The sequence below is a fragment of the Salvelinus fontinalis genome, chromosome 13 (assembly GCF_029448725.1).
Source record: "Salvelinus fontinalis isolate EN_2023a chromosome 13, ASM2944872v1, whole genome shotgun sequence".
NCBI classification, from domain to species: domain Eukaryota; kingdom Metazoa; phylum Chordata; class Actinopteri; order Salmoniformes; family Salmonidae; genus Salvelinus; species Salvelinus fontinalis.
The window spans coordinates 27,512,770-27,539,458 of record NC_074677.1 but is presented as its reverse complement, the minus strand read 5'-3'; the positions used below and the strand labels follow the sequence as shown (position 1 = coordinate 27,539,458).

General features: G+C 43.6%; 2 protein-coding genes across 8 annotated transcripts in view; one reads left to right on the top strand and one right to left on the bottom strand.

Annotated features, from left to right (window-relative positions):
- LOC129868339 (arginine--tRNA ligase, cytoplasmic-like) overlaps nucleotides 1–5,845 on the top strand; it is a 44,525-nt gene extending 38,680 nt beyond the window's left edge. For all 6 annotated transcript variants that reach the window (XM_055942236.1, XM_055942233.1, XM_055942235.1 and 3 more), the window contains one exon: nucleotides 5,602–5,845. In XM_055942236.1, the coding sequence (XP_055798211.1) occupies nucleotides 5,602–5,711 (110 nt within the window). In that variant the 3' untranslated portion in view covers nucleotides 5,712–5,845. The remainder of the gene's footprint in view (nucleotides 1–5,601) is intronic.
- Nucleotides 5,846–8,628: 2,783 nt separating this feature from the next.
- Nucleotides 8,629–26,689, bottom strand: part of LOC129868338 (rho GTPase-activating protein 7-like) — a 66,532-nt gene continuing 48,471 nt past the window's right edge. For both annotated transcript variants that reach the window (XM_055942231.1, XM_055942232.1), the window contains exons 2-14: nucleotides 24,211–24,282; nucleotides 23,998–24,079; nucleotides 23,780–23,843; nucleotides 21,994–23,384; nucleotides 21,701–21,874; nucleotides 18,120–18,279; nucleotides 15,731–15,929; nucleotides 15,319–15,532; nucleotides 13,650–13,764; nucleotides 12,918–13,139; nucleotides 12,378–12,595; nucleotides 11,837–12,010; nucleotides 8,629–9,653 (exon numbers count right to left, since the gene is read on the bottom strand). In XM_055942231.1, coding sequence (XP_055798206.1) covers nucleotides 9,545–9,653; nucleotides 11,837–12,010; nucleotides 12,378–12,595; nucleotides 12,918–13,139; nucleotides 13,650–13,764; nucleotides 15,319–15,532; nucleotides 15,731–15,929; nucleotides 18,120–18,279; nucleotides 21,701–21,874; nucleotides 21,994–23,384; nucleotides 23,780–23,843; nucleotides 23,998–24,079; nucleotides 24,211–24,282 — 3,194 coding nt within the window. In that variant the 3' untranslated portion in view covers nucleotides 8,629–9,544. The remainder of the gene's footprint in view (nucleotides 9,654–11,836; nucleotides 12,011–12,377; nucleotides 12,596–12,917; nucleotides 13,140–13,649; nucleotides 13,765–15,318; nucleotides 15,533–15,730; nucleotides 15,930–18,119; nucleotides 18,280–21,700; nucleotides 21,875–21,993; nucleotides 23,385–23,779; nucleotides 23,844–23,997; nucleotides 24,080–24,210; nucleotides 24,283–26,689) is intronic.

Genomic DNA, 26,689 nt, shown 5'->3' with positions numbered 1-26,689 from the left:
AAGATACAGATCCTGTGAATAAAGCCACCATTTCAGATTTTTTAAATGTTTTACAGGGAAGACACTATGTAAATCTATTAGCTAAACACGTTAGCAAAAGACACCATTTTTCTTTGTCCACCATTTTCTCTCAACACCAGTAGCTATCACCAATTCGGCTAAAATAAGATATTGATAGGCACTAACCAAGAAAAAAAACCTCATCAGATGACAGTCTGATAACATATTTATGGTATAGGATAGGTTTTGTTAGAAAAATGTGCATATTTCAGGTATAAATCATAGTTTGCCATTGCAGCCACCATCACAAATCTCACCAAAGCTCCTAGAATTACTACAGAGAACAACTTGTATTACCAATTTACTCATCATAAAACATTTCTTAAATACACAGCACATAGCAATGGAAAGACACAGATCTTGTGAATTCAGACAACATTTCAGATTTTCTAAGTGTTTTACGGCGAAAACACAATAAATCGTTATATTAGCATACCACATATGCAAACGTTACCCGAGCACTGATTCAAGCCAAAGAGAGCGATAATATATACATTTTTTCACTAACCTTCTCAGAATTCTTCAGATGACACTCCTGTAACATCATATTACAACATACATATAGAGTTTGTTCGAAAATGTGCATATTTAGCCACCAAAATCATGGTTAGACAATGACAAAAGTAGCCCAGCTGGTCAGAAAATGTCGTGCACCATATTAGACAGTGATCTAGTCTTATACATAAATACTCATAAACTTGACTAAAAAATACAGGGTGGACAGCGATTGATAGACAATTTAATTCTTAATACAATCGCGGAATTACATTTTTTTTAATTATCCTTACTTTTCAATACAGGTTGCGCCAAGCGAAGCTATAGCAAACAAAATGGCGGCATAAGCGTTTAATCATTTTTCGACAAACATGATTTATCATCATAAATTGTTCTTACTATGAGCTGTTCTCTCATCAGAATATTGGGCAATGAATCCTTTCTTGAATCTTCTTTTGGTCGAAAGATGTCCACTTGTCCGTCGAAATGCCCACTAACGTACGACCGGGACCCCGAAACGTGCCCGGAGCTTCAAAGTGTATTACAAAGCAATGCCTCAAAATCGCACTAAACGGATATAAATTGCTATAAAACGGTTTAAATTAACTACCTTATGATGTTTCTAACACCTATAACGAGTAAAAACATGACCGTCGCTATATTACTGGCTAAACCAAGGCTTGGAAAAAGGCCAGTCAGATATCCTTCTTGCGTTGAGCGCAGAGTCCAAAAGAACGGTACTTCCGGTATTTTGTCATTTATAGAGGCCATGATTGCGCAATCGACTCCATTCAAATTGTCACCACTTACTGACATCTAGAGGAAGGCGTGGGCAGTGTTTGTATCCTCATAGGATCTACAGTGGCTTTAAAACTGATCTGGAACCAGAGGCCAAGAGTTCTGAAAACTCACTCACTGGGAGGAAAAGTGCTGTAGAATGAGTTCTGTTCCACTCAGAGACATAATTCAAACGGCTATAGAAACTAGAGTGTTTTCTATCCAATAATAACAACAATATGCATATTGTACGAGCAAGAATTGAGTACTAGGCAGTTTAATCTGTAGAGCAAATTATGCTAATGCGAAACAGCACCCCCTATAGTTGCAAGAAGTTAAGGAGAAGCATGCTTAATCGAGTGATCATAAGGGTCCAGTGATTAGAGGTTGGTTGGGGTCACGGCGATCCAGACAGCTGGCCGGGTAGCTGGCTATCGGTAGCAAGATAACATAGGATGGAGGTCTTTTTTTTGTTTTGTCACCTCGTGCGTTTCTGTCGGTAGATTAGTGGGGTTCCGTGTGGTAGAGGGGATCAATCCAATTGGCAAAATAGATATAGTGACCCAAGAAAAAAAAAAAGAAAAAAAATTGTCCGGTATACTTATTTAGATAGCAGATGGGTATTCAGAAACGTCGCAATGGAAAAGCCTGTTGAAACCACCTCGGACAATTACGTCGGCAGACCAGTCGTGGGGGGGGGGGGGCTCCGTGTCGGCAATAAAGGGTCCAGTCCAATTGGCAAAAGAGGTATTGTAGCCCAAGAATTCGCTTGTAGACCTCTTCGGCTAGCCGGCAGATGGGCCTAGCTCGAGGCTAGCTCAAGGCTAACTGGTGCTTGTTTCGAGACAGAGGTGTTAGCCAGTAGTAGCCACTCGGTTGCAGCTAGCTAGCTACGATGATCCGGTGTAATTGTCCAGAGCTTGCGTCAGGAATCTGGTGATGTGGTAGAGAAGAAGCAGTCCTATATGCTCTGGGTTGATATCGCGCCTGCAGACTGGCAGGTATTGGCCCGAGCTGAAGCTGGCTGGTGTCCGAGTTAAGGGTGAAGACCGCAGCAGTGGCTAACTGACTACTAGCTAGTAGCTAGTTATCTGGCTAGCTTCTGATTGGGGTTACGGTTCTAAAGTATAAAAAATAGCAGATCCGTACCACATTGGGTGAGGCGGGTTGCAGGAATGTATATTCAGTTCCTAGATGGAAAGTGAAATTAAAATATATACGAAATGTATACGAAAAATACGAGGACTATCTACGCGGGACAAGACAAACACACTACTGACTGCTACGCCATCTTGGATATTACTTGCTACCATGTTTATGAATTTCTTCTCTTAGAAACATTTCAATTTAGCCCAATCCATATAGACCAATTCACACAAGTGTTAAGTTAACCTTTTTCGTTTAACATCGTCTTTTGTTATGAATATGGCAGCTTGTTTTCCACCCTTCAGTTAGTAAGTTACAGTACAATGAAGGGCAATTGGGTTTTAGCCATACAAATGTTAGTCTACAGACCAATAGAAATCTTTCATGACTAGTCTATGGGTGGTTCTCAATAACACCCTATATCTTTGCCTTTGTCTACCTTTGCTAAACAGGGTTTAAAAGAGCCAACTGACGGCACTGACCCAATTCCGACAAAACTTGGGTGAATGATACGTCTTTCCGTAGAAAATGTACAAAATGACACTGATTGGCCCAAGGCGGGAGCAATTAGCTGAAATGTGTGAGTCACACCAGAGAGGAAGAGGCAAAGCGAGAGGGGTAACTCTGCCCAAAATCTGTGTTCTCCAGCAGGTGGCTTTTTTTCTGTTTTCACAAAACAAGCATTTTTGGAATGGAGTTCAATGAGAAGTGTTGAATTTGGTTAACAAAATGTAATGGCTTATTTGCTACCCTTGGCTTATTTGATCAAGTAGAAGTTTTGTAATGCTGAGGTGGTTATGAGTGTACTGAAAAGTAGGACATGTGACATCCTGCCAACTGAGAAAAACAACTTTGCGCCTGTTGTTCACAAGAATATCTGGCCTCTCATTGGCTAGAATGGTCCCACCTTATCTTGCCTCCTCCCGACTGCCTTCTAGTCTGAGTACCAGTCTCTTTTTAGCTAACATTCCACTCCTTGTCTTTGCAAAAGAGTCTTTGGCACATGACAGGGAGTGGATTGGCTAAAGAGACTGGTACCTAGGCACTTACATCTATTGTCTTGCCCATTTACCCTCTGAATGGCACACATACACAATCCGTGTCTCAAGGCTTAAAAATCCTTCTTTAACCAGTGTCCTCCCCTTCATCTACACTGATTTGAAGTGGATTTAACAAGTGACATCAATAAGGGATCATATTTTTCAACTGGTCAGTTTGTCATGGAAAGAAGTGTTCATAATGTTTTGTACACTCAGTATGTATTACTTTAACTGACATTTGTTATTCGCACCCGATATCTCATTTGGCCCAAGGGGGGGGGGGGGGGTGCTGCATCATTCGTGGGGGAGGACATGATGCCTTGTTTGATGCCTTGTTTGTTAGTGTAAATAAATGTGGCAATGGTATTGTTTATCAATTACAATGACGTCCATGTCCTTAATGTCCCGTCTGTGTAATTTGCCCTCCCGCTCATTACTATCTTAATTAGGGGTTTAGCAGCAATGCTGGTGAAACCATATTGTATTTGTTGGCTTTCATTATTATTATACCGGGTTCTTCCCCCAAGGAAAATAACATGCAAATTCCCATGATATGGTAAGGCCTAGGACGGCCCAACTTGGCGTGATGATAAAAGCCCATGGGCTACACCCTCTCATGCATTGCCATGCCAATGGTGGCGCTATAAGAAGTGATTGAAAATGGCAACTTTGAAAGCTCACACCCTTCACCCCATTTGAACTAGAGTCCTGAAATGTAGTATGTAGATCTTTCTGCTCACAAGGAACACATTTACCTTAAGGACCCATAAAGTCCGTCATGATGGATTTTCTGCCATTTGGAATTTTTTGAAAAACGCTTAAAACGCTGCTACTCTAGCACAAATGACCGATCTGCACGAAACTTGATATCTGGCATCTATGGACCAAGGTGTCTCAAAGTACTTTTTTCCAGGCTAGTATGTCAAATAACATGGCCTCTATTGACCAATAAACATTCAAATGGGTGTGGTCTCGCCTATAAATCAGTCATGGATATTTGTAGTGTAATTAAACTTGGTACATGTGGCAAACACTGTCAAGATTCAGCATAACTGGGGCCTCGCGGGTGGCGCAGCGGTCTAAGGCACTGCATCGCAGTGAAACCCATGAGGCACAATTGGCCCAGCGTTGTCCGGGTCAGTGGAGGGTTTGGCCTGCCGGGATGTCCTTGTCCCACAAATTGGTGCGGCTGGCTTCCGGGTTAAGCGAGCAGTGTGTCAAGAAGCAGTGCGGCATGGCAGGGTTTTGTTTTGGAGGATGCATGGCTCTCGACCTTCACCTCTCCCGAGTCCGTACGGGAGTTGCAGCGATGGGACAACACTGTAAACACCAATTGGATATCACGAAAAAGGGGTAAAAAAACAACAACAAAGCACCTTTTATATTGACCACACGGTGGCACTATAATGGACACATTTTGATATCTCTTGATCTGTTTGACAGTAATGAAATTCGGAAATTCATGCTCAAGGTTATGAGTCTAGCTAACCTGTAAAGTATGGTTCAGTTTGGCCACATTGTGGAATTGTTGTACAGGGAAAAAAAACAAAAAAAACATGCAAGCTCATTGTCTCATAGCGGCCATATTATTTCAGTTGGCATCTTGGAAACTCGTGTTTTTTTTTGAAGATGTGCATCCATAGATGCTATATTCCAAATATGTTGCCGATCAGTCCAGCGGTTCTGGAGAAGAAGACGTTTAAAGAAGTCAACATCATTGAAACTGGTCCAAAATACATCAAAAGCGTATTCTATTGCATGATCAGTTTGATTTTGAGTTCTGATTTGGTAAGTGTGGTAAACAGTAAAGAAGTTGGTCATCCCAGGGCAATGTGTTCAATTTGTCCTGGCACAATGGGCACAGAGCTGAACTCCATCAACACTGCTTGCAGCTTTAATTTCTATTGGATCTTCTCATCGTGTAGCAATATGCCCCATGGATCGTTGAGTTGTGAATATTGCATAGCATCACATCTATTTAGTGACTGTTCTGTTATTAAGCAATGTTATGTGATTTTAGTGGAATTTGATTGGATGAAATGACCTAAGATCTATGTGTTTACCCATCTCTCTCACTCAACAGGTGAGGTGGTGAAAGTGAACATGTGGAGGATGCTCCTGTGCGATGCCACTGCCGCCATCATGGCTAAAGGCTTCGACATCCTGGGCATCAACCCGGTTTCCAGGATGTGACTTCAGTGACATCACCATGCCCTCCTCCCAACTCCTCAGACTACAAGGGGTGGGGACTCTTCAACCCATTGTCACCTGGGATTTTACTGTATACTAATTAAAATAAACTGCTTGTAAAAAGTTTTTAAAAAATGCACTGGCAACATGCTCATCTTTCTCCATATAAATGTCAGAATACCTACCAAGAGATTGAGGAATGGCTGGAGAGGCTGCCAAAACAGCAATACTGACCTGGGCTACAGCTCAATCATTGCACATGGGGTCCAAGATAGCTGTGTTACATTTTATCTTGGTTTATTGTAGTAAATCAATAAACACTATTTCAGATGAAATACAAGAGAAACATCCAGCACACTGTAGATCGCGAAGGGACATGTCCAAAAAAGAAGCTTAAGTAGCTAAACGTATACATTCGTTCTTGAAGCGTGGCGCTTAAATAGAGCACATTATTTTGACTTTGAGTATCATTTTTGGGACGTTTGCCTTTTGAAGTCGACAGTGAGAAGGTTTTCTGTCGTCTTTGTCCAGCTATCCCATCTGTCATCCAAGTCTATATATTTGAAACCCAGGCACCTGTGTTATTGGTCACTTGAGGACAGAGAGCCAAGTGAAGACTCTTGCTTGTCCTGAAAAAGATTGCGAATCAATGGTGTTTGAATTATACTTTTCAATCCACTTTCATGTCAATACTTAATGCTATATATTTTTGTTAGACTCCATAATTTTCATACAATGGAGATTTAAATGCCTGATTCACACTATATGGCTGACCCAAACCATACTGTGCTGGCTCTATTTTATTTTCAAATTGTCCTTTTCAGCATGGTTCCAACAACAATGGTGTATCCATAACCAGGCCAGCCCAGTACAGCTTGGCTAGGCTCAGTTTTCCCTATAGTGTTTATCCGGCAACAGAGAGACTTGGGGACAACCGCTGTTCTCCCCGGCGACAGTGGTAGTAGCTCCTCACCCTGGTTATTTCCATACATGCCAAGGTTAAATGAACACCAGTGATGTGAATGCCTTGTCCCATCCTGATAATCAGCTGTGTGATTAATGGAATTGATTAGCCCAGCTAAGTGGACCATTGCATATTATTTACTCATTTCACAGGTAGCCGTGGACCCACAGGTATCGATTACACCAGACTGAAGTTCTAAATTACACATGATAACAAGGGGAAGGAGAAATAGCAAGAAGACTTAATTGGTTTGTCTTTCGATGCCAAATAGCCCATGCTGTTATGGTTGGAGCTACATTGTTGGCTAAAATACCATATTTTCTGTGCAGGTTCGATTAACAAGGTGCATCTAAGACTTCGCACAGCTTGTGCCTTAACTGGCTTTACATAGTTGGTACTTTCAGATCCATTGGAGCATAAGGTGTCCATGGCTTTCCACTTCACTCATTACTGTGTGAGGACTTTTGCCCCATGCCAGGGTTTCATTGAGTTTGACACAGCATGTGGTTGCATACTTATTAGACTTGTGGCCTTCAACTATTCTCATTAGCCTCTCAAATGAAGTTGGACTAGCCTGAATAACCCCAAAACCAACTGTTTTCTCTGTCGTCTCTTTCAACTAAGTGTTCTGTGTTAGCAGGCGCACTAAATTAGAGAACAAACTCTTTATAGATGATAAATTATAGATCTCACACTGAGGCAGCCCTCAAGACTTTAATTGTAAGGATGTGTATGCCCATGGGAAAGTTATGCACTGTTGTAGATGAACTTATGCTGTAAAGGATGCCGCGAGGCGAGCAATATAATATTGTTCCAACTCGAGTTGAGCTCATAAACTGCCAAGAGGAAGTCTCTGTGTATGATCCATCACCAGAACGTATTAAATATCCATACTTTATTTGTATTCATCTTTTATCATTTCACTGCATGACTTTATAGCCGCTCCTCAGTGATTCCCAGTGCCTTTATTAAAAATGTATGTCTTCCACAAAATGGGTACTTTGGTGTGCAGGTCCCCGGTTGAAGGACAATATGCTAAAGGAGTTTTGACAGAGGCTTCAGGAGGAAAATGGTTTGCCACGTTGTTTTGGCAACAAGCTTCAATAGCACGTGCATTAACAATAGGAATATAGATCCCTCAGCAGTAGTCTATGGTTTCATCTTATTCTGCCCCTCTGGGTCAGCCAGCCAGGTGACTTCACTACACAAAATTAATGTGTTTTTCCTCAAGTGTCTACTTCAATTTCCATGGACTGTAGTAACATCCCAGTCTTTCGTGCTATACTACTAGGTTACCAAGTGTTAGGTGGTGAGAGGTTAGGCGTCAAGGATCTGTTGTAATATTTCTGGCCTGGTTCCATCATGACCTCTTTTGACCTTTGAGTTAGTCATCAAGTTGTCAAGACACTTCCTGATTGCGCAACCTTATGGAATGGATTTACCCGAACCCAATCTGAAATCTTCGCCACAGTCACTAGCGCTGTTATATGCTATACGTTGCTGTTATTAAAGAATGTTATAGGAATTCCAACAGTCATCTTTTATATCCAGCCTGATTGCCTAACCATGTGAGGTATTTTTACTTCCCATTCTCATGCAGTTATTCAGCATATTCCTGATCTTAGGGGAATGCCTCAGTACTAAGTGTTTTAAAGGGGATTGAATTGTCATCTTGGAGATGACTCAATACGATATGCAAATGAAAATTATGCAAATATGACGCGAGTGGGCAGTTTGACAGCATACATAATTTCCTAAGTGTATTGTAACAGGGAGAGAATGTTTGTCTTTGGAAATGTACATAAGTCCAGACCTGTAAATCTTCTCTGATGGAAGCAGTGTGACACATCTTCCTCTGGCTGTTCGCTATTTCAGGGTCTTCAGAGGGAACAATCAGTGTGACTGGCTGGGATTCAAGCAGGCCATCATCACGACACACACAAAAGCGAGAAGGCTATAGAGAAATCAACATTTTAATCAATTGTCATTATTGATGTATCATTTCAATTCAGCACACTTATTACAAAAAAGGTACGCTGCCATTTTTTTATCTTAAAAAACAATATTTAAATAAATCTCTTACTATTGCTAAATACATATTTTGTTTAATTTTAAGAAATATAAGCCATTTAATAATACATTTAATAAGATAAAGCACACATTTATGAATATGTACATGTATAAACATACTGCGTCATACATTTAAGTTTACAACATTAGACACACTTTAAAACCAGAGCAACACTGAAGTGTCAAGTCAAATACACACATACAAGTAAAATTAAGTAATGATATTTTTTTGACAGTAAAATAATTTACAGAGTACAGTGTCGAGGACCGCAACCTGCCTCGCTGGATATCTGTCACAATGGCACATGTACAAGAGAATCTCCTCAGTTCTCAACTGCAAGACAAGGCTTTCCTAAATCCTTGACTTTGCCCTGCTTGAAAGTGTGACCAACCGAGGGTTTTATTCGCAAAAAGGTATATTTTCTACTGAACTGTCACACAAGGCCCTGTTCCAACTCTCTGCCGGAGGCCCCCCTGCCATGCATTAGGCCTGAAACAGTCACTTAAATGGGATGAGACATTTCATTACGGTGACAGGCTCCCGAGTCACTCTTGATAACGCAAAGCTCTGCCGCCTCCGCCTGAACACTTCATCAGACGACCCCTGCTGTGAGTCCGCTTCTGGAATTCACATCAGGTCTCGGGTTTAAGACAACTTCTCAGCTCCCCCTCCTCTCTTGCCTTCTACTCCCTCTTTCATTTCCTCTGCTACAGCGGTATGCCTGGAGGCTTCTGTCTCTGTTTGTTTGTGTTGTTCTCCTCTTTCGGCTCGACGGCCTGGGCTCTGTCTCGGGACTATGACTCAGATCTTGGTCTCTCTATGGTCAGATCTGAAGGAGTCCCTGATAGCCAACAGGTTGGAAGCCAGTAGGTGTCCACTCACTCTGTTGTGCCACTCCTGGGACCGGCCCCTGGAAACCACACAGGAAAAGGAAGTTAGTACACAGGAAGCATCACCAGGGTTCAGATGAGACAGTCAGAGAAACACAAGGGCCGCATTTCAGGCAGACTACACTGCAGTTGCCTGCCAGACCTAACCATATCAGTCAGTTGGCAGGTTTCCATCGACCCACGTTTATTTTACAAAAGCAATGTAACAAATTATTGCAACATGTGTAATGGAAACGGCAGATGTAGGATACATTTGACATTTTTGTCATTTAGCAGACGCTCTTATACATAACCCTAATTGCTCCTGTAAGTTGCTAAGTGCCTTGCTTGAGCACATCGACAGATTTTTCACCTAGTCGGCTCGGGGATTCGAAACAGCGACCTGGTTACTGGCCCAACGCTTTTAACCTCTAGAAATGTTCTAAAGATCGACAACATTTTTATCTGTTCAACGGGTGTATTTTTTCTTTAGTCTTAAGTGTGTTTTTCGAATAAATTATGATTGTTGAATAATTTTGAAGGTACGCAGGGCACGATGTCATCACGTAACTAACGTAGCTCCACTCCACATGTAATTCTGAAGGTCTACTGCTTGCTAAATATTTTTTTTCAACTATTGAAATGATGTTTCTTTGCAGGACAAGGATTGTCCTGACTCAAGAATTCTTGAATTGTTTCACCTTGCTTTTTGGTTTTGTTGGAAAGTTTCACTATCCAATTATTTCTAATCTACAGGAATGCAAGTTTCACCATGGCATGGACTGTGGCGATATGTTGCCACGTAAGAATGATTATAATTATGGCAAATATTAGTCAATTATTGCAGTCTATCCATGCTGGCTTTCGCAGGCTACCTGAGACATGAAACAGATAGGTGGGAGGGAATAGCCTGTCACCAATTTATTAGGCCTAATGCGCAATTTGCCTAAATAGATCATGGAAACTTCAACCACTTTTTATTTATGGTGGGACGTCATTACGTTCAGCTGTTTTTATCGACACAAAATGGCTAAATGGAAACGCACTGTAGCATGCAATTAACTCATCTATTTTAAAGGCAACCTTTCTAAATATCAACAAAAACTATCGCTGGACAAGTTAATGGATAACTAGTGATGTGACAAGCAACCATTGCTGCATGTAGCAATATAGTCTGCCTGGAACGCAACCAAACCTTGCTGCATGAGACACAGTGACAGACCCTTTCACTTTCAATTTCCTCTATATCCTCTGATTGGATCAGTTTAATTGGCCTTCGCTATTAAGCTTAGCAGACTGAAGACCAGTTCATTTATTATCGATAATAGGAAAACATTTCACTGCACTTATCGGGTGTATGTGACAATTTAAAAAATGGTCTAATGCCACTGGCACTACAAATAAGGCCAATACATTTTAAGCCTGCCAAGCTCTTTTCTATGAGTATTTAAAGAGAGTAGAACAAGGCAGAGATGTTCTCCATTGTTGCTCAGTTCTGATGTAATGAAGTGAAAAAAAACCTGCAGAGATAATCGTGTGAATCTGTCTTGTTGGCAAACCGTCTCGTTCAAATCTCACTATGCTGCCTTACTGAAACTCCTAGTGTGATGAAAGTGTGGCTAAGTGAGTAGTCAACTACTTCCACTGATGCTGGTCTATTGGAGCAGTACAATATATTTCAGTATAAGACACACACTCCCTCTACTTTCCCCTCATTCTCTTTCACAGTCTCTCTTTTGACTTCCCTCTGTCATTCTCTATCTTTTCATTTAATCTCTCTCTCTCTCTGTCTCGGTGTGCTTCTAGACACCTGTTTTCCATTGCCTGGCTTGGTTCATTAAATCAGCTGAAACAAATGGAAACAGCGGGGGTCTACAGAATAACCCAGCAGAAACACGCAGGGAATAAATTGAACATGTAAGAAGCAGAAAATCTAGAGAGAACTTTGAAGAGAGCTAAATCAAGTGTACACGAGGGGTCCCTTCTTTCTGTTCATTTCTTTATTTTCTCTATTTGAGTGTCTATTTTGAGAAGCTGTGATTGCACTTGAGATACTGCAGAGAATACCTCATTACTGAAGGTAAAGAATAAGCTAGTCTCTGGATATCTTTTTTAAAGGCTCTGCATTTTCTAAAGTCTTTCATATTCTCTCACATCCTCCCTCACTTCCTCCTCCCCTCTTACCCTCCCTTCCTCCCTCCCTCCCTTCCTCAGTCTTTCCTACCTTGTATCTGTACGACAGAGGTGTGTAAGTCGGGACCTCTTGGCCCCCAGGGGTTCTACCAGGTAGAGACAAGAGCGGACCTGGGCTCTCACCCCCTCCATGGGTGCCTCACGGTGCTCTGTAGACACAGCCGACACATAAGCAGGGCCAGCCGACAGGTCTGACTGCCAGGTCCTGCATAGGGAAATGATAGGAGATTAAAACAGACTTCAGACTCAAGTGGAGTGAGAAATAGACCCTCAGATATTCAGCTACCATTTGACTGGGTGTTTGAGTAAACAGTCAACAATTCTTTGACCCCAACACTTTAATGTAACTAAACTAAACTAGCTTTTTCATTTTTCATTCACTGTAATGCCAAAATGTAGCACTAGTACAACAACAACAACAGGCACCATGTCAAAACAACTTTAGCCAGAGTGTTCAAGTCCAAGCTAAACTCTGTTTGTCCCTGACTCCTCTGTCCCTTATACTCTTAAGCAGCAGAGTCAGCAGCCTGCCTAAAGACCAATGCAGCGTCGCCCTGGTAACACCTCATTACCTCAGCAGCAGGTGCTCCTGTGGTGGCCGGGATCCCAGGCCTTGCAGGAGGTAGCGGTAGACCTCGGTGTCCTTGGTCAGGGTCTGGACTACTGCAGACTGTTTGAGGGTCTTCTCCCAGTGCCCATGCTCCCTCAGGACCCGCTGGAGGGCCTCTTTCTGGGGAGCATCTACCTCAACAGAGCCCTTCCACAACCGCAGGGGCCAGCCATCATCGACCTGGTATGGGGGGGGGGGGGGGGGGGGGGGGGCGCGGCGCAAGGGGGTGAGACCCAGTGTGAGAACATGATTTTGACCTTTGATAACCCCTCTTACTCGACAAACATCTCAGCTCAAGCTCTGTGTGCTAATGTGTCTGACTCACTGGAGAATGTTTTTATGTTGACTCATACATAATTAACCTTTCATTAGTATGGGCTGTTCTTTATAGGTGTTGTTTTGGTAGTGGCTTGCTGTCAAAAACATTTATTGGTCACTGTATTCATTCATTTTATTTTATTCATGAATTAATTCATTCATTCCATCAGATTCCACCACACACCTTCTTAAAAACCAGGTCCACATTGTCTGGTCCAGAGCAGGACTCCCAGCCTCTACTCTTCTCCCTGGCCTCTCTCAACAGGTGCTGGGTGGTCTGGACCAGTCTGGCCCTCTCATCCTGCTCCTCCTCCCCACCCTGAGAGGGCGAACTCCGACCCCCATCCACCCAGACAGTCTCCTCACTGGGGTTGCTCACACTCTGGCCCGGCCAGAACTCTGGAAGCTGGAAGGATCAGAGAAAGAGAGAGGAAGAGTTAGCTTGACGTTTTCACAAATAGGGCCACATATGACTTCATTTCGACAACCAGAACCAAATATTGCGTGTTAACGTCTGTCACAAGAAACTACATATGACTTCTTGACCATTTGATATACTATTGCATTAAGCGAGGCTATGGTGATTAATAGCCTGTTGGCATTCATGTTCTCATTTTCTGATATTCTTATTCGGTATAATCAAGTCAATAAAATGAACTGACTGAACTGAATAACATAGATGAAGTGCCTCATTTAATTGCCCCTGCAGATGGGTTATGGCTATGAACAATAGGAAAAGTGCCTGTTTGATTTTTGTAACGTACTTTACGTACTACTGCACAGAGAGAGTACACTCAAGAGAGAATGGTGTGTGCGCTGCTGGGTCTTGGCAGTAACACCTACACGCTGTGCATACATGTGATGTGGATTAGTGTGGCTAGAACAGGCTGTACCCTAACTTTACTGTAGTGTGTACCTTGAAGAGGCACAGGGACTCCATCACCATGTGGGCCAGGCCTTGAGTGGCAGCCAGGTTCTCACTAAGGTCCCTTTGGTCAGGCCTACCCAGGCTGTACTTCCTTTGGCTTGACCTAGGTCAGAGAAACAGGAAATGTCATTACATCAGAGTTGAAAATGTATGGAGTAGTTTCTATTGCTACGCTAGGCTTCCATAGACTCATACTATGCAGTTTATTTGTGACCCTTACAAGCAGAAACTGAGAAAAGGGACTGTTATTCAATATAAAAAGCAACGTCAGCATCGACTTCCAAACTAATTAAAATATGTAGCAAAGGAAAACAGCAAAAGATTTACTAACGCCACTGTATCCTAGAAGCACAATGTGCCACAACACAACAGTCCATTGGAGTGGAGTTGATTTGTTCTGGTCATTGTTTCCAGTGTGAGAGTGTGACGTGTATCAAGGCAGAACTCTGTTTCCAGTGATGGGAGACACAGTGCTCTGCTCTTACAGGCTGTGGGGTAATGGCTGAGCCCGCTGGCTCCCCTGGACTGCTGGCCTGGCACAAGGAAGAGGAGGAGGAGGAGGGGGGTGGCCTATTGTCTCTGACCGGCTACATCAGACACAATCAGGCCTGTGCGATATGACATCACTGGGTCCACCACGTGACTTTTCGACGTGAAGTTGGAACTTCTAGACATGCTGTCAGAATACCGGGTAACAGCAGAGTGTGTGCAGCTGAGCTGTGTGTGTGTTTGTGTGTCTATCTTTGCCAACAACTACAGATAACTAGTCTTGTGAGCTGAGCGCCAGACTCAAAAACTAAGTTCATAGACAGATGTGTTTTGAAAAATGAATCATGTACAAATGTGTCTCCCTGTTTCTCACCTGGACCGTCTCTCTCTCTCCCCTCTCTTTCCCTCCACCCCTCTCCCCCCTCTCTTTCCCTCCACCCCTCTCTCCCCTTTTTATCTTTCTCTTGCAGTAACCAGCTGAACAGTATTAAATATATAATATCTTCTCTATCTAAGAGAAATTATGTCCAGATGGGCGATTCATGCAGGGTTACATAAGTCTCTCTCTCTCTGCCTTTAAACTAAACCCATCCGACAGCTATTCATTACCGCACAGGGAAATAGGGTTTTGGCTACATTACTACAGTTGATGTAATCTCTGGGAACTCAAAGAACCAAACTCCACACTTTAACATGAATCTGATGCTGCGTAAGAAGAAGGAAAAACAAACACAACATTTCAAACAGACAAATTAAAACCTGCAGTTGTAGCGATGAATGCAAAGCAATGTGCTCCGGAGTAATCTTATGCAACAAAGTAAGAGGGAGTTCTAACTAGGAATGTGGGACCCAGACCCCCAGACCTCTGCTCGTCTAGAAGTTGCTCTTACGCACAGATCCAGGATCATCTTACACCCCAATCCTAACCTCAACCATTATGGTTGAAAACCCCAAAAGTGATCTTATATCAGCATCTAGGGGTTAACTTTGTCCAGGAGGCAGTGGACTGTACTTGGCTACATTGACCAGCACCCCCCCCCCCCCCAATCCTAAGCTCAACCACTATGGTTAAAATTCTCAAACTGCATAGATCAGCATCTAGAGTAAGACCCTAGAGTCTAGGGGCAACTTGACGTCATCCTCCTCCTCAGGAGACAGAGCACCGTACCTTGCTGTGTTGTCCTCTCTCTTCAGGGTGTTGAGATGGAAGAGGGAGGGGGCCAGACACACAGCGATGTTGGTGGGGGTCATCTGGTTTTCGTCCACGCAGCCCACCACATCTCGGAGGAAGAGGAGGAGTGTCTGCAGGGCCTCACGATTCTCATCAGGCAGGAGGAAGATGGCTGCTTGGGCCGCACAGAACTGCTGCTCTTTGGGGAAGTCTGTGGATGTGGGAGCAAGACATGTAAGTATGTGGATAGAATTGCTTTGTGATTCTCTCATTGTGCTTATACTATAAAAATGTCCAAAACTGGTTTCAATCTGCCTACTTAGCCAGCATTTTAACCTTTCTTGCATGTTTAGCCAATCCAGTCTTTACTGTACTGGCCCAAGCAGTGTTGTAAGTTCTATCCTCTTACATTGGTAGATATGCAGAAAGGACTTGCAGAGCTTGCTGGAGAACACAGGTTCTGGTAGGTCTCTGAAGTACTGCTTCACCAAATCAGCCACGTCAAAAGCTGATTGGCCCTCGTAGGACACGGCCTCTGGGTCCGCCTCCACCATGTCGCGCAGGTACTGGATACGAGACTTCACCCCCGACTTTCGAAACAGACCCACCTGAGAGAACGAGAGGGTTAGGAGTGTGTGCGTGTGGTGTGGATGGCAGGTCAGACTCATGTAGGAGGCTATCCTAAGGCCTGTCGAACTAGGATAACTTCCATTCATCTTTGTAAGTAGGAGATCCCTCTAAAGCACCTCATAACCCACCCTCAACATGGAAGATAAATGAAAGCGGACCTCCCATTCCTCATGCTCATCTGTCTCTGTTCTCAGTATAGGACCCTCCACTGTGTTTAACCATGACTCCAATTTACAGTAGGTCAAGGTGTCAGGGGGGTGTAATTCAACCCAGGTGTTGCGTACGCCATAGTATCAGTGCATGACACCGATGTTAATAGGTTGGAGAGGAATAGCTGATGGCCCAGACCTGGGTGTCCTTCGCAATCTTAAAAGGACAGTTCACCCCATGAATCTAAGTGCCTTGTAAACTGTAGTCCATATTCCATGACATTATGTAGAGAGCCCACTGTAGATGACATGGAATCGGGACTGTAAACTTGACTTTAGACCATTTTCGAGGTATGAAAACATCTAACCAACTTTGATATTGGGTGAACTGTCCCTATAAAGCTAGAATCCTTAGCTGCTACATATATTTACAAATTATTGATATATTGATTCTTGAAGAATATAACTTATCAATGTCTCATGAGCTAAGTTCAACTGTCGTACTCCATCAGAACCCAAAATATAAGCTTGTTTTACACCAATGTTTGTAAACAATATAAATGTAAACACACAACATTGTTAAAACTATAATGTTAATATAATGGATGAATTTGAGAGTGGTTACATTTCCCTCAGCTTTTATCCAAAACGGCTATGTTATTGTTTGTTTCAATTAAGGACTCTGGCTTTAATAATGCATGAGCAGTAATGTATACAGTTGAAGTCGGAAGTTACACTTAGGTTGGAGTCATTAAAACTCGTTTTTCAACCACTCCACAAATTTCTTTTTAACAAACTATAGTTTTGGCAAGTCGGTTAGGACATCTACTTTGTGCATGATACGTCATTTTTCCAACAATTGTTTACAGACAGATTATTTCACTTATACTTCGCTATATCACAATTCCAGTGGGCCAGAAGTTTACATACACTAAGTTGACTCTGCCTTTAAACAGCTTGGAAAATTCCAGAAAATTATGTCCTGGCTTTAGAAGCTTCTGATAGGCGAATTGACGTCATTTGAGTCAATTGGAGGTGTACCTGTGGATGTATTTCAAGGCCTACCTTTAAACTCAGTGCCTCTTTGCTTGACATCAAGGGGAAATCAAAAGAAATCATCCAGGACCTCAGAAGAAAAATTGTAGACCTCCACAAGTCTGATTCATCCCTGGGAGCAATTTCCAAACGCCTGAAGGTACCACATTCATCTGTACAAACAATAGTACGCAAGTATAAACACCATGGGACCACGCAGTCGTCATTCCGCTCAGGAAGGAGATGCGTTCTGTCTCCTGGAGATGAATGTACTTTGGTGCGAAAAGTGCAAATCAATCCCAGAACAACAGCAATGAACCTTGTGAAGATGCTGGAGGAAACGGCTACAAAACTATCTATATCCACAGTTAAACGAGTCCTATATCGACATAACCTGAAAGGCCGCTCAGGGACTGGTGCACTTCACAAAATAGATGGCATCATGAGGCAGGAAAATTATGTGGATATATTGAAGCAACATCTGAAGACATCAGTCAGGAAGTTAAAGATTGTTCGCAAATGCGTTTTCCAAATGGACAATGACCCCAAGCATACCTCCAAAGTTGTGGCAAAATGGCTTAAGGACAACAAAGTCAAGGTATTGGAGTGGCCATCACAAAGCCCTGACCTCAATCCTATAGAACATTTGTGGGCAGAACTGAAAAAGCTTGTGCGAGCAAGGAGGCCTACAAACCTGACTCAGTTACATCAGCTCTGTCAGGAGGAATGGGCCAAAATTCACCCAACTTATTGTGGGAAGCTTGTGGAAGGCTACCTGAAATGTTTTACCCAAGTGAAACAATTTAAAGTCAATGCTACCAAATACTAATTGAGTGAATGTAAACTTCTGATCCACTGGGAATGTGATGAAAGAAATAAAAGCTGAAATAAATCATTCTCTCGACTATTATTCTCGCTACTATTATTCTGTAAACTCCCGACTTCAACTGTATATTGGTGGTACAGGAGGTTAGAGTCCAGTACCTGATCGAGACACTCTGTCCTCAGAAAAATGATGGCCTTGAGGATGCTGGGGGGTAGTGGTTCCCCTGTCTGCTGCACACCGTGGAGGAGGGGTACACCAAACACCCTCCTGCCCTTCAGCTCTGGGGCTTTGGTCTTCCTCGGAGGCTTGGGGAATGTCCTGAGGGGAGACACAAACAATTCAAGATGGAATTCTAGTGTTGCTTTTGAAGGTAAAAATGTTTTTGAAATAGAAGTTATATGAAGAAAGGGCAACTTTATAGAAGTATGACTAAGTTGTTGCATTGTATTTTATTCCTTCTGGATATGTTCTACTTCAAACAACACTGCATTGTATTTTATTCCTTCTGGATATGTTCTACTTCAAACAACACTGCATTGTATTTTATTCCTTCTGGATATGTTCTACTTCAAACAACACTGCATTGTATTTTATTCCTTCTGGATATGTTCTACTTCAAACAACACTGCATTGTATTTTATTCCTTCTGGATATGTTCTACTTCAAACAACACTGCATTGTATTTTATTCCTTCTGGATATGTTCTACTTCAAACAACACTGCATTGTATTTTATTCCTTCTGGATATGTTCTACTTCAAACAACACTGCATTGTATTTTATTCCTTCTGGATATGTTCTACTTCAAACAACACTGCATTGTATTTTATTCCTTCTGGATATGTTCTACTTCAAACAACACTGCATTGTATTTTATTCCTTCTGGATATGTTCTACTTCAAACAACACTGCATTGTATTTTATTCCTTCTGGATATGTTCTACTTCAAACAACACTGCATTGTATTTTATTCCTTCTGGATATGTTCTACTTCAAACAACACTGCATTGTATTTTATTCCTTCTGGATATGTTCTACTTCAAACAACACTGCATTGTATTTTTGTACAATATGTAAGAACCCACTACACACAAACTGGTTGAATCAACATTGTTTCCATGTCATCTCAGAAACAAAATGATATGTAATGACGGTGAATCAATGTGGCAAACTGATTGTATTAGCAAAAAGTCATCAATGTAAGGGAATCTTTTTCACACAACTTTTAACCTAAATCCAATGTTTTGTAGATTTTGATTTGTTGAATTCGCCTTAGTTGACAACTCAACCAAATGTAAATCAAAAATAGACGTTGATCTCACATCTGTGTCCAGTGGGAGCCTACATAGGGATCTGACCAAGACTCACACATGCACTTAGCAGAGGGCTTTGTGTACGACTCTGACGGGATATTTCTTTTAAAGCCCAGCAAGTGTTTTCATAAGCCAGCAAGTGAGTGCCATGGTAACGGCCAGTGTAGCCAAGAAGATAACACGAAGACAATTTAAATCCTCCCTCTCAAAGTTCAGGCACCTTGAGATAGCTAGCTTCAGAGCCAATCAAATGTATGATGAGTCGACTGGAATTAGATTCACAAATGTTCATACAGCATGCTTCTCTTTGATAGTGCTCTCTCCCATTACGGACTGCATTTCCATTCTAGTCTTCAGCTGTTCAATTAAAACATATCTTCTGCGTCCACCTCATTTCATTAGCTTAATGGTGTTCTGCTCAGGATTTCATGTAATTGTGTGAATGAGTGAGTGAGGGAGAGAGGTAATAACCACATGTAGATATTGTTCATTAGAGACAAAGCCAAGGGGAAAGGTGTTTGGCCACAGCAAATAAGACAACAGTTATCTGGAATGAAACTTGTACAGAATACTGAAGCTCAGGATCAATGGGAAAGCGATGAGAGGCAGAAGTAGGTTATTTATTTTGTAGTTAGCTCAATGATTGTTAAAACAAATAGCCCAATTACTCTGCTCTCAAAAAGTCAATTACCCTGTCCGTTTGCCTTAAAGGGGAACTCAGCAGATGCTACATCAATTGCTACATCAAAATTAATTATATGTAGAAATTGATTCTTGAAGAATATTTACATTTACATTTAAGTCATTTAGCAGACGCTCTTATCCAGAGCGACTTACAAATTGTATAATAATAAATATAACTTATAAATACCTTCTTGAGCTTATTTGAACTGTCGTACCCCAACACTCCAATGTTTGTCAACAAAGTAAATGTAAACAAACACTATATAGCCTCAAAGCATGGTTATAATTTTGATATAATGGATGGCCAGTCCTTGCATCCATAGCCCTGTCTAGGAATTTGAGAGTGGTTCCATTTCTCCAGCCCCATCCCTAAGCTTTTTACCGAAACATGGCTGGGGAGACTCTTTGTTATTGATTCTACTGCTGATTGCCGCTTTAAGCAATCACTCTTACTCCAGTTCACTACACAAATGAATAATGTCAAACACTTTATTAATTGATCCGTGGGGGATCCAAAGTTAGGAGATCAGATTTCGAAACACGGGTGAGGAAATAGCTACAAACAATGAAAGCAAAATCTCATTCTGACAGATTAGGATGTGTTGACTTCCCATCATAGAGATAGATAGAGGACTCATCATGGATATAACCCATTTTAGTATGGACGTTGCCATTGAGGGCTTCCGCCATTTTAAAGTAGTCAACTGGGTGGGGATTCCTATGAGTTGGGAGCAATCAGCCAATGAAAAATAAGAAAATGGACCACTTTAAAATGGAGATAACCTCAATGGCGCTGTCAGGGACGCTATAATGGGAGAGATATGAAGATGTGTCCTCTATCAAATCTAATTTTATTTGTCACATGCACCGAATACAACAGGTGTAGACCTTACAGTGAAATACTTACTGTAAGGTCTACAGCTGTTGTATTCGGGCGCATGTTACATCTATGGTTCCCATGCATCATTACGTGTTTCCTGTGTAACGCTATTTGAGGTCACTGCCGTTAACCACCAAGAGGAAAGGTTCCTAGCCACTATGTTTGAGTTAACATTCCACTATATCTTTCATTAATGTACTCTATAGGCCATAGGTCTTCACCCTGCACTGGAAATACTTCAACCAATTCTAGCAGATGGTGAGCACATGCCTGCCTCTTTCAAATCAATAACAAACTAAAAACGCAGAGAAACTTTGGGATGTGTAAGCACTTCACTTTTCCCAAATGTAAACCCATGTTTTGCCAGAAAGTAAAATTGTTTGGGATCCAAGCTCCCTTTAATTAAATAAGAGAGAGAGGCCTGGCCAATGCCAGAAAAGTTACCTAGACACACCCCTCTAAGAGCCAGATGGGAGTGTACACCACAGACCTTAACCAAAAAGGAATAAAGAGAAGCTGTCTATAATTTCCCCACAAATCTAAGCTGAAGGTTATACTTTGTCATTTCTTTCAGACGCTGATTTTTTTAAATATTCTTTTTTGGCAGGGGGGTTTATTGCTCTTGAAGCATTCTGTGTTTTGTCTTGTGAGAGGCACAGCAAGGTTGCAGCTTCACATAAATAATAAATGAACCTCTGAACAAGCTGCCTCTAATCTTCCTTCTCCCCCTCTTCCCCACCTCTCCCTCATTGCTCTCCTCCTCATTTTTGTCATTCATCCCCTCCCTCCTTCTTTCTCCACAGCCTTCCCAATACCATTCCATCTCTCCCTCTCCCCCTCCCTCTCCCCTTCCCATTCCTTACCAGTTCCAGCCCTGCTTGCTAGATGGGGAGTACTTGTCCATGAGAGCAGTGAGTTTAAGCAGGGAGAGTTTCTGCAGAAGGTGAAGTTGAGAAACAGACTGGGCCTCGACTCCTGAGCTGCTGGGGGTAACTGATGGAAGACTCTGCTCGCTGGACCAGTGGTGCTGGCTCCGTCTGCATACATACACAATAGACAACAGAATGGCAGCCATATTAATGTGGGCTCAGAGAGGGGGTGATAGAGTAATAAAGACTTTTTAATGAGTACTCAGACCAGCTGACATTGCTCTCACCTGATACTACATGGTGGTGACTGTGCCTCAGGATCATCTCCATCCGCAGACTCCTTCTCTAGGCTCTCCTCGTCCCCTTCACCCTCCCCCTCCATGTCTCCTGGCCCCAAATCCTCTGCCTCCTCGACCTCCAGGTGGATGTGATTGGAGGAGGATGAGGGGCAGGGCGAGGGTGTGGAGCGGCGGTTAGACTCCGATTCACCGTTCTCCAACAGTTTGTCTGTCCAGGTGTTGACGAGCTGCTGCAGGCCGATGATACGCTCCATCACGCTGTCCAGCGCGGAGAAGACATCATCGTTTTCACTGATCTCCCCCGTCTCCGCCTCCCCGTGATGCTCCACCTCCTGGCCAATCACCTGGCCTATCGGTACGTTGTCATAGATACTGGCCCGGTGGTCCAATGAGGCTAGGGAGATGCAGCAGGTGGAATCCTTGTCCTTGGCCGCTGCACATCCCCTGCTCCGTCTCCCGCGGTACCCGTGGAAACTCCCAGTCCTCCAGTTGATGGAGGTGTTGTCTATGGGCAACAGGAAGTTGTTGTGGGTGAGGGCTGTGGGGAATGTGCCTGGCTTGTGCCCCTGGGGGATCTGGAAGACCAGGCTCTCATGGTTATTTCTGTCGTTCGTGTAGTCCTGGTGCTCTCGGACGGGGTTTCTGTGGAGTCCCCCCTGGTGCTGTTCTCGGACCCGGCAGTTGCTGCGTACTCTGGTGATGGGGCTGGGGGTGCTGACAGTACTGCTGCTCTCTGAAGGGCTGGGGCTGCTGCTGCCTGAGTGGGGGGAGGAAGGTGAGGAGGAGGCCTGGCTGCCTGGACGGTCCCTATCCCTGTGTTGCAGGGTGGAGATGTCCAGACACTGAAGCCGTCTCAGCCTGTGTTCAACATCCAGGCTATCCTGGAGCATGGGGCCAGAGATGACCAGCCTGGCCCTGCTGAGGCAACTGTGGGCGGGGGAGTGGAGGTTGGATGTGCCCCTCAGACGCAGTTTTTCCATCTTCTTCAGCAAACTGGGGCCATTCTTCCTGGGGGGCTTGTCAAGGAAGCGCTCCTCAGCGCTGCTAAAACTGGGCGTCTCACCCCCTGGGGAGGGGGGCCCACTAAATGAAGTGTCTAGGGATGGGATCTTGTTGATGGAGCAGCGAGAAGAGCTCCCGCTGGTCTCCTGGTCGTCAATGGCGGTCTTGGGGCTCTCACAGCCCTCGCTCTCTGTGCTGCTGGTGCTATGAAGGGAGTAGACCTCGTGGCGGTCGTTGGCGTCACACAGGGACATGCCCTGGCTGTCCGGTGAATGGAGGAAGCCCATTCCCTCCAGGCGACGCCAGCGCCTTGTCCGCCTCTCATAGGCCCATTTTGTGCTGATGGCACAGGGCTCCTCGTCCTCTGACCCCTCCCCCTGAGAATCACAAGCAGACAATCAAGATGCTGTATAAGAAGCCATGTAGCAACAAAAAAACAAGGCCATCTATTTCTTGACATCGTGTAACTCTTTGGAGACGTCTTTCACAAAGACAACTACATTCTGAGATAACTAGACTGAGAAAATTATTATGCAACATTATTAATTCTAGATGAGTTTTTGCCCTAATTCTTTTCGCTTTCGCCTCACTTTCTCAAACAGAGACTAATGAAGTTAGCTCCACCAACCCTCAAAACTCCTCTATCTATCCAGCCATCAATATCAGTGGAAATCAAAGCGATAAATGCTAACGAGGAGCTTTTCCTCTGGGACCTGCGGTGGCTCTGACAGAGTTGCCATGTTGGTGTTCCATGGCGTTCACTCTCACTCACCCGTCTTTTTGATCTGCCCAGCTCCAGCCTCAGCTCCACACATTTGTTTAAAGTGTTTAATCTCCTGGAAGCAGAGAAGCATGGCGGTTAAACAAACACAGCAGCATGGGACCCACTGCCAACACTGACTCTCTCTCTCTCTCTTTCTATTTTTCTCCCACACACTCTCTCTCTATGAGGAGGTGAGGAGAGAGTGGATGGAAAGTCTAGCTTCTCACCTGCAGAGGGAATCTAGCGCGTCCTTATCCAGGAAACCATGATCACTCTTTACCCAGTCTATAGCAATGGGGAACCTGCAATCTGAAAGGTAAACAAGGCAAATGAATGTGTGATATGACACTGTTTGCTATGGATGAGCAAACATGTGGATGTGGTTTGTACTGTAATAGATTGTGCTTGATGGCTTGAGAGAATTCATATTTAGTATTTACCTTTGTATAATTGCACGTACTGGGGGAAGCCGGCCGCTCTCAGCCAATCGCAAGCCTCCTTTGCTTCGATCTCTGCAAACAAAAACAATATTCAAATTAAATTAAAGTTATTAGTCTCCCAAGTGGCGCAGCGGTCTAAGGCACTGATCAGTGCTAGAGATGTCACTACAGATCCAGGTTCGATCCCGGGCTGTGTTGCAGTGTCGCAGCCGGCCACGATGGCGAACAATTGGCCCAGCGTCGTCAGGGTTAGGGGAGGGTTTGGCCGGCTAGGATGTCCTTGTCCCATCGCGCTCTAGTGACTCGTTATGGCGGCTGGGTGCATGCACGCTGGCTTCGGTCGCCAGCTGTACGCTGTTTCCTCCGACAAATTTGTGCGGCTGGCTTCCGGGTTAAGCGAGCAGTGTGTCAAGAAGCAGTGCTGCTTGGCACAGTCGTGTTTTGGAAGACGCATGGCTCTCGACCTTCGCCTCTCCCGATTCCGCACAGGAGTTGCAGCGATGGGACAAGACTGTAACTACCAATTGGATATCACGAACATTGGGGAGAAAAAGGGGTAAAAAAAAATATATATATATAGTCATTTCTGGTCGGTCCATTTTAATAAGAGGGCAAATATATTAAGCAAGCTGTTTTGCACTTTACTTACATTCGCAAAAATATTGCGGACAAAAATAGAAGCAACACTCATGTTGCTCTCATCTCTGAGAGGGTATTCATTAAAGCTGGAATCCTTAATAGTGAAACTGCCATACCCGTTTGAGATATTACAACAACAAAGAAGTTACTGCAAGCAACAAATACTGTTTTCCTTCTGACATAATTGCACGCACAATTTCTTCCCTTGATGCGCAGAGCTCCCCCAAAGCTCCCCACCTCTGCTTGTCAAAAAAACAAAACAATAACAACGGCGTGGAGCGGACAGTGGTGCAGTTTTGCCCTACTGCGGATTCCATATTTAAGTGGCTTTTTGGGAGAGGCCAGCCTAGTTGCTCCTAACGGTGGTGTATGCGTGTCAAACACAGAAACGGCAGGTAAGCATTCGTCAGAAGTGGCTTAAGTACCTTCTGCCCCACACAGCCTTTCATGCCCCCCTGTTCAGGTTCCAACCATCTGCTAACTCCCACCATTAACACATCATCTGCTAACACAGCATCTGCTAACTCCCACCATTAACACAGCATTTGCTAACTCCTACCATTAACACAGCACCTGCTAACTCCCACCATTAACACAGCATCTGCCTACACAGCATCTGCTAACTCCCACCATTAACACATCATCTGCTAACACAGCATCTGCTAACTCCCACCATTAACACAGCATTTGCTAACTCCTACCATTAACACAGCACCTGCTAACTCCCACCATTAACACAGCATCTGCCTACACAGCATCTGCTAATTCCCACCATTAACACATCATCTGCTAACACAGCATCTGCTAACTCCCACCATTAACACAGCATCTGCTAACTCCTACCATTAACACAGCACCTGCTAACTCCCACCATTAACACAGCATCTGCCTACACAGCATCTGCTAACTCCCACCATTAACACATCATCTGCTAACACAGCATCTGCTGACTCCTACCATTAACACAGCATCTGCTAACTCCTACCATTAACACAGCACCTGCTAACTCCCACCATTAACACAGCATCTGCTAACACAGCATCAGCTAACTCCCACCATTAACACAGCACCTGCTAACTCCCACCATTAACACAGCATCTGCTAACACAGCATCAGCTAACTCCCACCATTAACACAGCACCTGCTAACTCCCACCATTAACACAGCATCTGCTAACACAGCATCTGCTAACTCCCACCATTAACACAGCATCTGCTAACACAGCATCTGCTAACTCCCACCATTAACACAGCACCTGCTAACTCCCACCATTAACACAGCATCTGCTAACACAGCATCAGCTAACTCCCACCATTAACACAGCACCTGCTAACTCCCACCATTAACACAGCATCTGCTAACACAGCATCTGCTAACTCCCACCATTAACACAGCATCTGCTAACACAGCATCTGCTAACTCCCACCATTAACACAGCATTGTCAGCGACAGATGAAGGAACGAAGCACACTCTTTCTTTGAACTCGCTGGTATTCCATGAAACCCAGAGAGCGAATGAGAAAATTAAAGAGAACAAGAGAGAATGATAAAGAGAGTGATAAAACGAAAATAAAGAACAAGAGAGAGTTCTTGGAATAAGGTGTCTTTTTCCCAGGCCGTGGGGGTCAGGGGAAGACAGCTGGAGGTTGAGCTACACAGAGCAGATGGCTGAGATATGTAAACAGGGGGAAAATGAACTGCGAACATCAGTCATCACAAGACCCCTCTGACGCAGGGAATAAGAACTCTACTGGTCGGACTAGGGTTCATCATATCAACAGCTAGGACAGATCACTAACTGTTAGTGTTAGAGGATGATGACTTCTGTTCCTGTCTCAGT